The sequence below is a fragment of the Leucoraja erinacea genome, chromosome 1, assembly GCF_028641065.1.
Source record: "Leucoraja erinacea ecotype New England chromosome 1, Leri_hhj_1, whole genome shotgun sequence".
In the NCBI taxonomy this organism is placed as follows: domain Eukaryota; kingdom Metazoa; phylum Chordata; class Chondrichthyes; order Rajiformes; family Rajidae; genus Leucoraja; species Leucoraja erinaceus.
Window position 1 is genome coordinate 161,497,951 of NC_073377.1, and position 17,791 is coordinate 161,515,741.

A 17,791-nucleotide genomic window follows, 5' to 3' on the forward strand; every position below is an offset into this window, starting at 1 on the left:
GATGGACTGGGCAGTGGTCACAACTTTTTGTAATATTTTTCGCCCCTGGACATTCAAGTTGCCGAACCATGCCACGATGCAACCAGTCAGAATACTCTCTACCGTGCACCTTTCCTCTCACCTTATGAGAGGAAATATGTTAATAACCTGGAAAGGGTGCAGATATTATTCATGAGAATGTTGCCAGGATATGATGGCCTGACCTATAGGGAAAAATTGAGCAGACTAAGACTTTATTTCTTGGAGAGCAGGAAGATGAGGGGTGACATTTAAATCAATGTTTTGAGTTATGATCCTACATTAGGGCTGAGAGAGAAAATGAAACATTGCCAGTAAATTGCACTATGAGGAAGAGATAGGACAAAGACTAGTAGGTGATAGATGGAACTAGATGAAAGATCAACATGATGATGGGCAGCTGGAAACAGGTGTGGAAAAGGTGAACAAAGGGACAGGAAACTAGGTAGTTGGCAGTGTGTTTGGGAAGAGAACATGGGGTATATGAGTTACTTGACAAAACGTAAAATTCTATGTTCATACCTCTGGGTTGTAAGCTATCCAAGCAAAACATGAGATGTTGTCGACCAATTTCCGTTTAGCCTTGCCATAGCAATGGAGGAGACAAAGGACAGACTAATCAGTGTTGGGGTGAAGAAGAGAATTAAAATTATATGCAACTGGAAGTTCGAGATGCCCAATGCAGAGAACGTTAATGCGATGCAAAAATGTCACCTTGTATACGCATGGTTTCTCTAATGTAGTGGATGATGCCACATGCTGTAGACCAGGTTGGAACAGGTGCAGATGAATCTTTGCCTCACTTGGAAGGGTCTGTTTAGATCACCATAATGGTGATGAGAGAGGTGAAGGGTCAGGTGTTACACCTCCCACAGTTGCTGGGGAAAGTGGTAAGGGATGGTTGAGAAGGGCCAAGAGGTCCAGAGAGTCCTAAAGAGACTGGTCCTTGTGGAAAGCAGAAAGAAGGGGAAGAGGGGAAGATTGTTGTGTTGGTTCGATCATGTTGGAGGTTTCAGAATGGTGAAGGATGATGTGCTGGATGCAGATTTTAGTTTTGTTTATTGTCGTGTGTACTGAGGTACAGTGAAAAGCTTTTTTGATGCGTGCTATCCAACCAGCAGAAAGACTATACATGATTACAATCAATGTAGACACAGGATAAATGGACTAATATTTAGAGCAAGATAAAGTCCAGTAAAGTCCGATTAGTGATAGTCCAAGGGTCTCCAATGAGATAGATGATATTTCAGGACAGTTCTCTGGTTGGTTATTACTGCCTTAAACAACCAATTCAAGTGAGGCAGCGATTCATCTACCTTTTCCCAACTTGGTCTACTGTATTCGATGTTCATGACATGGTCTCCTCTGAATCCATGCATTGGCTGGGTGACCATTTTGCGGAGCACCTGCACTCTGTATATGATAGCCATCGCAAGTTTCCGGTTTTATATCATTTTAACACTCATCCCATTTTCACACCGGCCTGTCTATCTTTGTCTTCTCCACAGCTAAAGTGAGGCAAAACACAAATTGGAAGAGCAGTATCTGGTTAGCAACAACCCAAATGTATGAATATTGACACTTCCAGTTACGGTAACCCACACCCGTGTTCTCCTCCTACACACATTCACTTGTTTTTTTTTCCCTTTGCTCCCTCATCTTCTACTTCCCTCCTCTCCCCCATTTGGTTCTACTTCCCCAGGGTACCAATCCACTCCCACCCCTCCTCATCTGGTTCCACCTGTCCAACTCATTGCTCATAGTGGCACTCTTTCCTTTTCCCTCTCAGTTCTAATACAAGGTCTCAACCTGAAAAGTTAAACTACACCTTTTGCCTCCATGGATCAGCCATGGTCTTGTTGAATAGCAGAGCAAGCAGAGCAAGCTCAAAAATCAAGTGGCCATTTCAAGCTCCTGTTTTTAACTTCCTCATATATTGGCCATGGGAGATTGCAACCTTCACGTGGTCCACCCTGTTTCGACCTGGCGTGCACGAACAGAAGATCAAACAGAACAAGTTGTCTTACAACTTTAGGCTGTGCACGCCCCAATAAAATATAATAAATGATTGGATCGATATAATAAATTATTGTACTTGAATCTGACCTTATTGGAAATTACACAGGTTATGCTTACAGTTAAATAACAAAAGTGTCCTCTAGATCTAGTATTAAGTGAAAGAAAATAAAAACAATTAAACTCATCATTTCCTTGATGTTCATGAATGATACTTCCCAGATGTTTCAATGAGCTTGGAACCCTTTTGAATTCAAATCTCACTCTCAATTCTCTTCATGGAGAGGGTGCAGAAATATTTACATGGCAAAATAAAATTCTATAACCTACCAAAATCCTGTACTCCTCCAGAAGTGCTTTAGTTCTTTTTGTGGTTTCGATGCATCCACTGCTATTGAGTAAGATTGAGGTCCATGATCTTGTGGTTGTGGAGAGGAATAACAGTGCTGCAAAACACTCATGATAACAAAAATCCTGGGCTTCATGATCAACGCCAATTATCTAATGCCAGTAGCTTAAAAGTGTTCGTAATGATTGCAACCTTCACGTGGTCCGCCCTGTTTCGACTAATGCAATCAACTCGACTTGCACAAACGGAAGATCAAGTAGAACAAGTTGTCCAACAACTTTAGGCTGTGCACGCCACACGGAAAAAGGTATTGTTGTGAGCAAACTTCTGCTCTTTGATTTTGACAACAAGCGTTGATGCACCATGCAGTTCATCTACTTTCACAGCCGCTCCTCCTCATTACCTCTCTCGTCGACTCTCGGCTTCGGTGTTGGCTTCCTAGCAATCCAGACGGACACTTTTAAAAACAAAAATCAATCTTAAATCTTTCAAAGTAGTTCCAAACCGAACATTATTTCCTTCGTCAGGACGTCGGTGCTGGGTGGTTGCGTCACGTGTCCGGCGCTCGGTTACTGATTGGCTCTTTGCGTGACCATTGGCTCGCGCTGACGCAACGGCCGGGCGGCGGCGGCTCGATTCAAACGTTTAACGGTGTGAGCGCGGCCTTCCCTCCCTCCCTCTCGCGCTCCCTCCCTCCCGCGCTCTCCCCACCAGCGAGACTGGAGCTAGAGCATTGCCCCGCACCAGCGACACCGGAGCTAGAGCTTTGCCCCGCGACACCGGAGCTTTGCCCCGCACCAGCGACACCGGAGCTAGAGCTTTGCCCCGCACCACCAGCTAGAGCATTGCCCCGCACCAGCGACACCGGAGCTAGAGCTTTGCCCCGCACCAGCCGCCTCCAAAGATGCCTCGACAGAGGTGCGTTGCGTTGCGCTCTTTTTATTTTCTTGCAAATGCAAAGCGGTCGCTTTTATTTTGCGTTTAAGAGGGAACTGCAGATGCTGGAGAATCGAAGGTTACACAAAAAAGCTGGAGAAACTCAGCGAAGGGTTTCGGCCCGAAATGTTGCCTATTTCCTTCGCTCCATAGATGCTGCTGCACCCGCTGAGTTTCTCCAGCTTTTTTTGTGTAACCTGCTATTATTTTGCGTGTGTTTTGGTGTAATTTGTTGCGGACGGCCGGCTATTTGTTTGTTGGACAGAAGTCCAGTCTGAAGCCCAAGGTACACAAAAGTGCTGGAGAAACTCAGCGGGTGCAGCAGCATCTATGGAGCGAAGGAGATAGGCAACGTTTCGGCCCGAAACCCTTCTTCAGTCTGAAGCCCAGTCTGAAGAAGGGTCTCGACACGAAACGTCGCCCATTCCCTTTCTCCAGAGATGCTGCCCAACGATTATATATAATCTTTGATGCTGACTGTCCCGCTGAGGTATTCCAGCAATTTGTGTCTGTCTTATTTGTTGGAGGGGAGTTGCTGCTCGTCCCGGGTGGGAGACGGAGAAGATCACTCCAACACACACCACCATTCCACCTAATATCTAAAGTAACAATAGATATTTCCGCTCTTGGGCTTTGATATGGGTTGTCGAAAACTTGTGAATGCAGGTCGAATATTCCTGTAAAAGTTCGGGAAATTTAAAAAAAAAAAACAATTGGTTTGTAATTTAATGTGCTTAAATTTGATTCCAGTGAAGCTTTGGCCTCTTCAATAATTCATCTGCTGAACGTTAAAATGGCGAAGCTCCAGGATGTCTGGGATGTTATTGGCATTCAAGAAGAGAAGCGGCTTGAGAGGATGGGATCTGTAAAGAATCACATAGAGGTAATTTCAAATAAACGCTTAACCCAAACTTTATTTTTCATCCTGCAAAGCACAGAGTTATCTGATTAAATTTACAAACTGTGTTTTAGGATGTGAAGGGTAACCCGTTGTAGATTTACAGCCTTTTACAGACATTGTGATTTAAAACTATTTTCAGTTAAATGCAATAGTTGACTTCATTTAGCTCAATGTTAATGTTGCAAGTACTGAGCTTGCCCCTCCTTCCAGTATCAAATTGACAATCCATTTAAAATTTAGCTTCCTCTGATATAATGTAATTTAGAACACTGGCAGTGGTGGTTTCATCCTCCCAAATGCACATTCCTGCTCTGCCAAGTCAGTCAAGTATAATTGGATCTATATCCCATAGTAATCTGTTTATGGCATTTCTGTGATTTGGAGTAAGTACTAAATAAATTGTCAAAAAATTACATTGCAAGTCTTGAGCTATTTTTTGAATATAACCAACTTTGAGAAGAATTCTCCATTATTCACTAAAAACACATGATGCAGAGCAGTTGACACCTAGAGCAGCGGATGCAATCGATGAGGTTGGAGGAGGTGCAGGTGAACCTCTGCCTCACATGGAAAGACTGCTTAGGTTCTTGGATGGAGTCAAGGGAGGTGGTAAAGGGACAAGTGTAGCATTTCCTGCGGTTGCAAGGGAAAGTACTGGAGAGAGGGTGGGAAGGGACGAATTGACCAGGCAGTTATGGAGGGAATGGTCTCTGTGGAAAGACAAATAGGGAGGAGATGGGAAGATGTGGCCAGTGGTGGAACCCGTTGGAGGTTGCGAAAATGTCGGAAGATTATCTGTTGTATGTGCCGGCTGGTAGGGTGGAAGGTGAGGACAAGGGGGACTCTGCCCTTGATATGAGTTGGGGGGGGAGGGGGAGATGAGAACTGAGAACTGAGAGCAGAGTTACGGGGTATAGAGGAGACCCTGGTGAGAGCCTCATCTATGGTCGATAATTAGTCTTTGTCCCAAGGCATGGGAATCTAAACAAGAAAATGCAGGTACGGTGAACGGGGGAAAATTTAAAGGGGATCTAAGAGAAGTTTTTTCATATGAGGATGATGTGGACTTATTTGGTGTAGGTAGTTAAAATGTGTTTAAATAGTTTAAAATACTTTTGCACAGGCAAATAAGAAGGGCAGAGTGTGATGTGGGTCTAATTTGAGCAAGATAGATTAGCATAGTTAAGCATCCTGTTTAGCATTAATGAGAGGGGTCAGAGGTCTTGTTTCTGTATTGCATGATTCAAGGGGGCACTGTTTGACCACTATTAAGCTTTTGACTTTCAAACAAAGTGAATAATGGAGCATTCTTCTCGGTTGGTTACATTTAAAAAAATCATTCCATTCTGTCTGCCATATAGTGACAGGGATGCCTTAATTGTGTGTTTGGTGTGTTTTGAAGACGCATAAATCAATATACTTTGAAGACACAGAACATGGGTCCCACAGTCCACATGTTTACAATTTAGTTTATTGTCATTTTGTCGCCTTTCTTCGTGCCTTTTTAACCTTGTTTATAGACCTGTCCATCTTTGATTTGACATTGGTTATTTTTTACTTGATGTCGCCAATTTGAGCAAGCAGAAACACCATGCCCAGGCTTGTACGTATAGATATTTTCTCTGAACATATTCAAAATTTGTATTTGATCTGTAGGTAAGGTCCCTTGTCTTCGATTCCCCATAGTGAAACTGCTGCTTTCTCCTCAATGCTTAAATTAAGGGACAGAAGTTTAGGGGTAATATGAGGGGGAACTTCTTTACGCAGAGAGTGGTGGCGGTGTGGAATGAGCTCCCAGTGGAAGTGGTGGAGGCAGGTTCATTGGTATAATTTAAAAATAAATTGGATAGGCATATGGATGAGAAGGGAACGGAGGGTTATGGTACGAGTGCAGGCAGGTGGGACTAAGGGGAAAAAAATTTGTTCGGCATGGACTTGTAGGGCCGAGATGGCCTGTTTCCGTGCTGTAATTGTTATATGGTTATAAACTTTCTAACTAAAATATAATCTCTTATTATATTTCTTGTAATTTATCCCTGGGACCATGTGTAATTATTTACAATACAGTTGTGGAATGTAGAACTTGTCTCAGATTTAGCAATAGATTTATTACATTAAGATAATTGGAGAAAACTCCACAGACTATTGGAGTCAAATATTGGAGACTATATTTCTGATGAGCACTTTACTGAAATTGTTTTGATAAGAAGTAATTAAAGTAATCTGTATTAGAACCTCACTTTTTCTAACATTTTCTAATAGATGCTTCTAAATGAAATGATTCATGAAGAGGAACTCCTGAATGATCAGTTAAATGAGGCCATTCATAATTGGCAAGAAAAGCTGCAGGATTTATGCTCTGAACTTCTTTTAGATCTTTATAAGGTAATGCATTTTAGTGTAAATCTTTTTGTGGACAGTGAACTTTTTTGTTTAAAAACAAAAGGTGAAAAAGAGTGGAGTCTGAAATATTGTCAAACTTTCATTTGGGTAGATAATCTTGTCCTAACGACAGAAAAATTAATGCTGCTGTCAAAAGAATCATTGATCTATCTTTATGTGGCGTTTGCTGAAGGATGCTCCCTACATTTTTGCCCCAAATTTTGTTTTTGAATAACATTGACCTAGCTTTGTTTTCTTTGAGGTCTAATTCATCAGTTCAAACCTATAGTTAGAGGCCTAATTTCTCATGGTAACAGAAATGTTTCTAAATTCCATAGTATTTGTGGCAGTGTCCTTTTGTGCTGCATTGGAACTCTAGGGTCATATAGGATTTTGTCAAATCAACACTTGGGCTTTTTCTTGATCCATTTCTTAAAATGCCCCGAAAGTTGTCCTACAGCAAAAGTTGAATTTTTGTTATAATTTTGTAAAATAAAGTGTATTTGGTTAATTTTCTCCTCATGGTGTTAATATCATACATTTTGGGGTACTTGACAAGATGGAAGATGTCTATTTCAAAGTTCTGTAAAATCTGCTTGGCATTTTTTGCAAAAGGCTGCAGGGCCATGGCTCAAAGTCTGTGACCTGGCAAGGGGTTGAATAGAGATTGATGTCCAGATGGCCTTTAATTGTTAATATGTATGAGATTTTGCAGAAGGGGTTGGGTCCTGTTGCAAATGCATGCTTGGGAATGGTTGGGGAAATGATGGGATACAATTATATTGCGGAGTCTTCCCGCTGCTAATTGCGATTGGTCCAGGAGAGGGGCCTCACCAAAGATGTTTACTTTACCTGGGGATATTGTTTCTTTACTTAACAGAAGATGTGCTATTATACGATTGGGTTAGGGAACTGTCATTCAATGTATTTTGCAGCCCCCCCCCCCCCCCCCCCCCCCCCCCCCCCCTGTATTTTCACACCAAGGATCTGTAAGGGTATAAAAGGGTGTGCCAATCTTTGGGGTGTGTTCTATTTGCGTGAGACTGTTGGGCTGGAGAGAGTAGAGACGAGGTTCGGTCCTGCGGTATTGGACTAGGTATTGTATTGGTATTGTGCGCAATAAAAGAGAGTTGGATTTCCAGTACTCTTATTCGGTGTTTGACAGAACCAGACTAAGGGGGGGTAAGTTTAGGACCGGAATTACTATAGAAGTATAAAATCCATGATATTCATAATTGAAATGCTGGAAATATTCCAATTGGGCAACTACGTAGAAAGAAAAATGAGTTCCACAAAATGCGTTCATTAGAACTGACCACTGCTAATACAAACCAGAAAGACAAGTTGTATGAAATTGTTGGATTTGGTAAATCCTGGGAGTTGTAATGTGACTTGTCAAAGATAAGGTATTTCTCAAACTTGTAGTTTTCAAGCAAAACCCAATAAGACCAAATACAGATGGATATAGTGCCTTAAAATAAAAGGCAGCAACACCCAGGATCAATAGTTTTGATGAAATGTCATTGATCTGTAATGCTAACAATCCTTTCTCCTCCACAGATATTGTGTGACTTGTATATTTCCAACACGTTTTTTATTTGGGTTTCCAGTGTTTGCAAACAACAAAACCAGTTGATGTTGGGGAAACAAAACCAGAATATAGCGCAGAAGGGAGAGAACGATGAATATTTTTTAGGTTAAGGACATTCCATAAGAATTGGGGAAAACACATTAAAGGGAGGGTGGGGAGCATGGAAAGTGTGTGATGAGTTGAAGGTTAAATTTGGCATGGTAACAATTATTAAATAAACAGTTGAACAATGCATTTGTTGCTTTCAATTCAATCTGCCCAGCTTTCCATCTGATTTATTTTCTGCTGTATTCTTAGACAACGTTACTCGTACCACTATGAATTTTAACATCCGCTGCAAATTGCTAATCATCTTTACTCCATTCTCGTCCAAGGCAGTAATACATATTACAAATGCCAAGATCCCAACACCAATCCTTGCACTACAATAGTTAAGAATTTCAATCAGAATGACATCCTTTCAGCTGTAACCTTTTCATTTTAATCTCTATGCCAGTTTTGAATTTAATTAGCCAGTTCACTTTGGGTCCTACCTTCTGAAACCGCTTGCTACGTGAACCTTAATGCCTTAATGAACCACACCTATTGCCCTAACACACCTCTATCTCTGAAGAACGGTTTCAGCCCGAAACGTCACCTATTTCCTTCGCTCCATAGATGCTGCTGCACCCCTGAGTTTCTCCAGCATTTTTGTGTACCTTCGATCTTCCAGCATCTGCAGTTCCTTCTTGAACACATCTATCTCTTCCTGTTTCTAAATTATTGCCACATTGATAACTTTGGTCCGCATCCTACTACAGACGCCTCTTCCTTCTCTGTCTTTCTGTTGCTCTGCAACTTTCACACTTTACAGATCTGCCGGGTGTCGTTGTCTTGAATTATTGACTTTCCACCACTACTTCAAGCCTTTTCTTGTATTTTCATTGTGATCGCTTATTTTTGATATTGTCCTGTTCACACAAATGTGCTGATCGCTCGTGATCATAATTTGATGAAGGATTAGCAACGGATAATTTAAATGAAATTTTCAGTTGGTTGGATTTTCATTGAACCTATGGTGTTAAGAATAATCTTCCTTGAAGGGGTGGGGGGGGGGGGGTGGAGGGGAAAGAAAACGGGACAGATGGGTGCTCCCAATTGTTTCATTACTTGGTGCTATCCCTATCAGGCAGACTTTGAATTTTAATTTTGCTGTTATTGCTTTTCAAGTAACTAGTTCCACTTTAACTAAATTGTGTTCATTAATCCTGCAGGCTGACAAAAATTCTACTCCACTTCAGTTAGAAAAAGAACTTCGAGATGAAGTGACCACTTTGCTTAAGGAGAGAAATTTTCGAATGGAGCAGTGTGAAATTCTTCTAAAAGAAGATCAAGCTTTGTGTACTGACCTCTGCAAGACACCTTATTATATTCCTACTGGCAAAGTTCCCTCCCTCCAACAAATAGAGGAACTTAAAAATCACATCATGAGTGCAGCTAAAGAAAAGGTGCTGTTTATTTTTTTTTATTTTAGTATTCTGCAATAATATCTCCGAATCATAACTGCTAATGTTAGTAGCTTATCGGAGGGGAGGAAGAAAAACAGAATTATATTTTGACTTTTCACAACAATGGGTGATGTTGGTCTCCTATGGGAATTAAATGTGGTTATTGGAGCTTTGTGGAGCAAGATAAAACTTCAGAATTCTTTCCAAACTCTGACAATAAAACGTATGTTTTATAGTCATGCCTTTTAGGGATTGTGCTTCCTGGGATGGTGGTGGAGGCAGTGGCATTTAAGAGGCTTTTAGAGAGGCAAATGGACATGCTGGGAATGGGGGGGATGGATCACTTGCTGGAGGAGATTATTATAACCAGCATGTTTGGCACAGATTGTGGCACAAAGGGCCTGTTCCTATACACTTCTATATTCTATAAATATACACAATAAAAACACATGCTATCTATAATTACTAAATCTCTGATCTTGACCGCTTTTGGCCCACTGTGCTGCGATTTCCGACAATGCCGCGACCTACGGTCGTCATTTTTGGCCACCTCGCTCAGAGCCTCCCTCCGCCTTACGGGTGTGGAGGATTTTTCCCGTCGATGACAAATCGGAGAGATGTTAATGTTTTTTAAAAATCCACCATTCTCTCTGCTGCCCCTGCTGGAGGGAAGGGGAGGAACTATAAAACCAGGAAGTGGTGTGCCTCACTCAATCTCTGCAAGATGGATGAAGTCAAGGGTCATGTCTCTCTGAGCTCTGAATAACACTGAACAAATGTCTACACAACTCAGTACCCTTAATGTGGGTTGAAAATGAAAATATGGTTTGTTTGAAGTAAAAAAGGCACTGCCTGCAAATGGTGGCCTGGGTGCTTTAGCTTCAAGTTGAAAGGCACTACTTACTGCAAATGGTGGCTTGGGTGCTTTGCCTTGAAGTTGAAAGGTACTTCTTACTGCAAATGGTGGTTTGGGTGCTTTGCTTGAAGTTCAAAGGCACTTCTTACTGTAAATGGTGGCATGCCTTTGGCTTGAAGTTGAAAGACACTACTTACTGCAAATGGTGGCATGCAGTTACATAGAAAATAGGTGCAGGAGTAGGCCATTCGGCCCTTCGAGCCTGCACCGCCATTCAATATGATCATGGCTGATCATCCAACTCGGTATCCCGTACCTGCCTTCTCTCCATACCCCCTGATCCCTGTAGCCACAAGGGCCACATCTAACTCCCTCTTAAATATAGCCAATCAACTGGCCTCAACTACTCGCTGTGGCCGAGAGTTCCAGAGATTCACCACTCTCTGTGTGAAAAATGTTTTTCTCATCTCTGTCTTAAAGGATTTCCCCCTTATCCTTAAGCTGTGACCCCTTGTCCTGAATTTCCCCAACATCAGGAACAATCTTCCTGCATCTAGCCTGTCCAACCCCTTAAGAATTTTGTAAGTTTCTATAAGATCCCCCCTCAATCTCCTAAATTCTAGCGAGTATAAGCAGAGTCTATCCAGTCTTTCTTCATATGAAAGTCCTGACATCCCAGGAATCAGTCTGGTGAACCGTCTCTGCACTCCCTCTATGGCAATAATGTCTAGTTGAAAGGCACCACTTACTGCAAATAGTGTCTTGGATGCTTTGGCTTGAAGTTGAAAGACACTATTTACTGCAAATGATGGCTTGGGTGATTTGTTTTGAAGTTGAAAAACACTACTTGCTGCAAATGATGGTGGGTGATTTGGCTTGAAGTTGAAATGCACTACTTACTGCAAATGATGGCGTGGGCGATATGGCTTGAAGTTGATAGGCACTACTTACTGCAAATTGTGGCTTTGGTGATATGGCTTGAAGCTGAAAGGGACTACTTACTGCAAATGGTGGCATGAAGTTGAAAGGCACTACTTACTGCAAATGGTGGTTTTGGTGCTTTGGCTTGAAATTGAAAACCACTACTTACTGCAAATGGTGGCTTGGATGCTTTGGCTTGAAGTTGAAAGGCACTACTTACTGCAAATGGTGGCGTGGGTGCTTTGGCTTGAAGTTGAAAGGCACTACTTACTGCAAATGATCAATGATGACGTGGGTGATATGGCTTGAATTTGAAAGGCACTAATTGCAAATGGTGGCATGAAGTTGAAAGGCACTACTTACTGCAAATGGTGGCTTGGGTGCTTTGCTTGAAATTGAAAGGCACTACTTACTGCAAATGGTGGCATGAAGTTGGAAGGCACTACTTACTGCAAATGGTGGCGGGTGCTTTGGCTTGAAGCTGAAAGGCGCTATTTGGCTTGAAGTTGAAAGGCACTGCAAATGATGGCTAGGACACTTTGGTTTGATGTTTAAAAAAAATCACCATTCTCTGCTGCACCTGCTGGAGGGAGGGGGAGGGACTATAAAACCAGGAAGTGGTGTGCCTCAGTCTCTGCAAGTTGGATGAAGCCAAGGGTCACGTCTCTCAGAGCACTGAATAACACTGAACAATATCTACACAACTGTGAGTACCCTTAATGTGGTTTGAAAATGAAAATATGGTTTGTTGAAGTAAAAAGCCTGCAAATGGTTGTTTGGGTGCTTTGGCTTGAAGTTGAAAGGCACTACTTACTGCAAATGGTGGTGGGTGATTTAGCTTGAAGTTGAAAGGCACTACTTACTGCAAATGGTGGCATGAAGTTGAAAGGCACTACTTACTGCAAATGGTGGCATGAAGTTGAAAGGCACTACTTACTGCAAATGGTGGCTTGGGTGCTTTTGCTTGAAGTTGAAAGGCACAACTGCAAATGCACTTCCTGTTTGCACTGTATATTGATTTTAGACAAAATGCTATCACATGCGGCTGTGATTTTTGGCCATCTTACTCCGTCCCCCCTCCGCTGAGCAGGTGCAGAGAATTCTTCCCATCAATGAAAAATAAAAGTGTTATTAGTGTTTAAAAAATGTTGAGAATCTCTCTCCTGTCAATCACGCCCTGAAAGCCACACCTTTTCCAGTGGGAGGGGGAGGGGTTAATAAAACCCAGACGTGTGGGCGTGGCTCAGTCTCTGCATGATGGGGGAGGGAGAGGTCATGACTCTGAGCTGTGTATCTACTGAACACCCTGAATGTCTACTGAACTGTGAGTTTGGTGTTTTGTTTGGTTTTATGGTGGTTTCACCCTACATGAAATGGTATGAAGCTGCATTTGTATTTGGTGGCCTTGGACCCTGCTTGAAGTGGAATGAAACCACTTGAATTTGGCGGCCTTCAATCCTGCTTGAAGTGGTATGAAACTGCACTGAATTTGGTGGCCTTGCACCCTGCTGAAAGTGGTATGAAACTGCACTTGAATTCGGTGGCCTTGCACTCTGGTCATAGTGGTAAGAAACTGCACTTGAATTTGGTGGCCTTGCCCCCTGCTTGAAATGGTAGGAACATGGATTTGAATTTGGTGGCCTTGCACCCTGCTTTAAATGGAATTTCAAGGAAAAGTCATCAGTCAACTGCCAGCCCACCAGCCGTGAGTGAGCTGCCAGCAGATCAGGCTTGAGGGACTGAGCTGCTACCTCAAGAACCCATACAAGCACTCCAGAAAGCCCCCCCCCCACTGGCCACCAATATTGGAATTGGTGGAGAGGTGGAATATTGCGTCGGGGGACCCGCCCTCCCGTGTGAATATGGGACCCAACGGGTAGTAACTATTGTTGGGTCTTTTTCAATGACGGGTAATAACTAAAGGTTTTGCAGGAGTGGATGATTGGGCTCAAATGTATCACAATTATTTTTGAGGGCACTAAATTTAATGCCCTCTAAATTTTCTGACAACATTTATGGGATTATGAGGAGGTCTAAAGAGGTCTAAAGTTTGAGCAAATATATTTTCTGAATACTTTAGGTCATTTGTCTGAGAAAGGACTGAAGCTCTTTCTCTTGTCGGATTATGAATTGTGACATATTTTGTTTTTTTGTGTAAAATGAGATGTAATTATCCTTCTTTTGGTGCTGTGAGCTTTGACTTTCACCTGGATAATTTATCTAGTTTTATGGTAAATCTGTTCTAAACTGATTAGCAATACAACGAATGACCATTTGCAATGCTATGGGCATACTATGCAAAATATGTACCTTAATCGGGGCAAATGTGAATGTTTAAGAGTTCTGTCTAGCTTTCCCCATTAACCACATCACGCATTCATGTATTTCATTGTCCTGTGCAATCTTTAAATTGACATTTGTAGGTTGTATGCTTGTAGATAATTAGGTTTGACTCTTCAGAAGACATTTTCTTAATGTCTTGCTTTCTGTTTGAAGGAACACCGTTTGGCTACCTTCCTAGGACTTCGACATGAGATCACAAATCTTATGGCAAATATTGATCACGTTCCTGATACAACATTTGAAAAGGATGCAGTTCTAGAACAGGAGGATCTTTTTTTCCTTTCTGACGAAAACATTAAATCACTAGAGGTACTTCGTCTACAGGTCAGTGCTCTAGTTTTTTTTAAAAATTTAAATGAATAGTTACATTATTGAACTAAACCGTTGACATTGTATAATTGGTCATTTTTTATTTAAAAATTGCAGTTGGTAAAGAGAAAAGAAGAACTGTTGACCATGCAGGAGTCTCTGAAAGAACAGATTCATTCATTATGGATCACATTGCAGATTCCTACAGAACAGCAAAATATGGAAACAACAGGCCCCATATGCGAAGTCAATGCAGTGGTTGGTATTGCATCCCCACAAATTGCTTGCAGTGTTAATTTGTCAAAATGTTGTTTCTGCTATCCTTGTGATATTTACAAATGGAAATAATGAACCTAAAGGTTTGAATTGCTATGATTAGGACTTGCAGAAGATCTGTAAAAGATAAATGTGAGGTATATTGCTTGTGGTTATTGAATGTTCTCATCTGTGATTCAGGCTCCTTTGTAAAGATAATGTAATCCATTTGTTTTTTTAATGGACATAGCGTAGTTTAAAAAAAATATATATATTTTTTTTTTTACTGACTTGTAGTTGCAGCAGAACCTTGAACAACTTCAACAAATGAAGATTAAGAATATCAAAGAAGTCATCACTGGCATTCGAGAGAAGCTGCACACCTACTGGGATAAGTGCCTCTACAGCCAGAAACAAAGAGAAGAATCTGATTTCCTTCGGAGTGGTATATTTGACACTTATTGTTAATGTCCTTTTTTTTTTTTGCCCAGTACGTCATGATTTCAGGCTCAAATTATTGTATTTCAAAACCTAATCCCTTTGGAGGACAGCTGTGGCATATTTAACATATCAAGCTCTTGCATGTTTGCCACCTTTATATCTTGTCCAATTACTGATGAACTTGCTGCGTGTCTGCCTAGTAAAATCTCTCGTGTCAAAGGATGAGATCTTTTGATAGTGGTTCATTGATAGTTTTGCTGAACTATCTAAAGCAAAACCACTTTTCCAATTTTATATTATTTTAATTAACATAAATATGATATAATGCAGTGAGAGCAAGATGCTAAGTCATTGCCTGCCAAATATATGGTGTAGAATTAGTTTGCATAGTTTAGACTTTGTTCCTAATGTATACACAAAGTTCCTAATGCATTCAGAAAGTATTCAGACCCCTTCACATTTACCACATTTTGTTACCTTCTAGCCTTAATCTAAAATGGATTAAATTCATTTTTTTTAAATCATCAATCTGCACATACGAAAGCGAAAATAGGTGTTTACGAAGCCACTCCTGCATTTTCTTGCTTGTGTGCTTAGGGTCGTTGGAAGGTGAATGTCCGCCCCAGTCTGAGGTCCAGCAAGCTCTGGCACAGGTTTGCATCAGTACTTTGTACATATACTCTCTGTACTTTGCTCCGATCATCTTTCCCTCGATCTAAACTAGTCTCCCAGTTCCTGCCGCTGAAAAAATATCCCCACAGCATGATGCTGCCATCACCAGGCTTCACCAATTTGTATAATTTATATTTTTATACATTGTCAGACCTGCCATCTATGATGCTGTTACAAGCAGGTTTTGCATTGTACTTGTACTTCACCCTACTTGTGCAAATGACAAATTTAATATGATAATGGGCTCAGTGTACTTTAACCTTATTCACAATGCAAGCAACCTGTAGTGAATCATCGTTTACACCAGCCCCCCATATGGAAACTACAGTGCATTCAGAAAGTATCCAGCTCGCTTCAATCTTTCCCCATTTTGTTACATTACCGCCTTATTCTAAAATTGATTAAATTCGTTTTTTAATCATCAATCTACACACAATACCGATAATAAAAAAGCAAAAACATGCGTTTAGAAATAAAAAATAAATAACTGAAATATCACATTTAAGTATTCAGACCCTTTGCTATGACACTCAAAATTGAGCTTGGGTTCATCCTGTTTCCCTTGATTATCCTTGATGTCTCTATAACTTGATTAGAGTCCACCAGTGATGAGTTAAATTGATTATACATGATTTGGAAAGGCACACACCTGTCTATAAAAGGCCCCACAGTTGACAGTGCATGTCAGAGCAAAAACCAAGCCATGAAGACAAAATAATTGTCCATAGACTTCCCAGACAGGATTGTGGCGAGACAGATCTGGAGAAGGGTATAAAACAATTTCTGCAGCATTGCAGGTCCCGAAGAGCACAGTGGCCTCAGTCATTCTTAAATGGAAGAACTTTGGAACCACCAGGACTCTTCATAGAGCTGGCCGCCTGGCCAAACTGAGCAATCGGGGGAGAAGGGCCTTGGTCAGGGAGGTGACCAAGAACCCGATGTTCATCTGACAGCTCCGGAGTTCCTCTGTGGAGATGGGAGAACCTTCCATAAGGACACCTATATCTGCAGCACTCCACCAATCAGGCCTTTACGATAGAGAGGCCAGACAGAAACCACTCCTCAGTAAAAGGCACATGACAGCCCGCTTGGAGTTTGCCAAAAGTCACCTAAAGGACTCTCAGACCATGAAAAACAAGATCCTCAGGTCTGATGAAACCAAGATTTAACTCTTTGGCCTGAATGCCAAGTGGCACGTCCTGGAGGAAGCCAGGCACCGCTCGTCACCTGGCCAATGCTATATCAATGGTGAAGCCTGGTGATGGCAGCATCATACTGTAGGGATATTTTTTCAGTGGCAGGAATTGGGAGACTAGTCAGGATCGAAGGAAAGATGATTGGAGCAAAGTACAGAGAGTATTTGTACAAAATACTGATGCAAACCTGTGCCAGAGCATCCTGGACCTCAGACTGGGGCGGACGTTCACCTTCCAACGACCCTAAGCACACAAGCAAGACAATGCAGGAGTGGCTTCGTAAACAACTATTTTCGCTTTATTATGGGGTATTGTGCGTAGATTGATGATTTAAAAAAAAATGAATTTAATCCATGTTAGATTAAGGTTGTAAGGTAACGTAAATGTGAAGGGGTCTGAATACTTTCTGAATGCATTATGTATACATTAGGAATAAAGTCTAAACTATGCAAACTAATTCTACACAATTTAAGGTATGACATACTTCATGTTAAAATCACTTGGTGAGTAGAATTTCTGATCAACAGCCAAATTTGACTGGATCATTGGCCAAGGGATAGAAGCTGGGAATGCTGTTCCACGTAGTTAACTGCTCAATATGTCACTTTTTTGAAGTTCTGCATGGCTAATGATAAATGTTATCCATGTACAGAGAACTTCACAGAAGAGTTGCTGCGAGTGCATGATGAAGAGTTGTTAAAGATTACCCTTTATTACGAAAAGTACCAAGAATTGTTTGATAACTTTGAAAAATGGGAACGTTGGTGGAAGTTGTTCCTAGAGTTTGAGGTACTGTATCTTTCTTCCCAACCAAATGATTAAAATCTGCTTGTTAACTCTGATTTACTTAAACCTACTTTCTAGCATGAAAGCTTACATTGTCATTGCCATTAGGTTGGCAAGTAAATGTTTTGGCCTGAAGAAAATTACTTCACTGGAATTAAATTGAATTACTTGGAGAAAAATGACATGATACTTTGCAATCTTATATTGTGCAAGCAATTAATAATTCTGACTTGTGTCTGTATATATGTATGCATGTCCAAGATGCAATGTCAATTGAGTGTTTTCAGAAGCAAAACTCACTGATTTTAAATGCATATTATGCTCATCACAAT

The 17,791-nt window shown here is 41.2% G+C and overlaps 2 protein-coding genes across 3 annotated transcripts in view; one reads left to right on the top strand and one right to left on the bottom strand.

The window, feature by feature from the left end:
• Positions 1 to 2,971, bottom strand: part of idua (alpha-L-iduronidase) — a 137,570-nt gene extending 134,599 nt beyond the window's left edge. The window contains exon 1 of the mRNA XM_055647006.1: positions 2,365 to 2,971. Within this exon, the coding sequence (XP_055502981.1) occupies positions 2,365 to 2,519 (155 nt within the window). The 5' untranslated portion in view covers positions 2,520 to 2,971. The remainder of the gene's footprint in view (positions 1 to 2,364) is intronic.
• A 131-nt stretch (positions 2,972 to 3,102) lies between these two features.
• The window catches only part of zgc:86764 (uncharacterized protein LOC797431 homolog), a 34,936-nt gene continuing 20,247 nt past the window's right edge, over positions 3,103 to 17,791 (top strand). Inside the window, exons 1-9 of one of the 2 annotated variants that reach the window (XM_055647024.1) lie at positions 3,103 to 3,149; positions 3,229 to 3,301; positions 4,070 to 4,202; positions 6,483 to 6,605; positions 9,447 to 9,680; positions 13,954 to 14,124; positions 14,227 to 14,367; positions 14,662 to 14,809; positions 17,326 to 17,462. In XM_055647024.1, coding sequence (XP_055502999.1) covers positions 3,288 to 3,301; positions 4,070 to 4,202; positions 6,483 to 6,605; positions 9,447 to 9,680; positions 13,954 to 14,124; positions 14,227 to 14,367; positions 14,662 to 14,809; positions 17,326 to 17,462 — 1,101 coding nt within the window. In that variant the 5' untranslated portion in view covers positions 3,103 to 3,149; positions 3,229 to 3,287. The remainder of the gene's footprint in view (positions 3,150 to 3,228; positions 3,302 to 4,069; positions 4,203 to 6,482; positions 6,606 to 9,446; positions 9,681 to 13,953; positions 14,125 to 14,226; positions 14,368 to 14,661; positions 14,810 to 17,325; positions 17,463 to 17,791) is intronic. The other variant, XM_055647030.1, reaches the window with a different exon arrangement.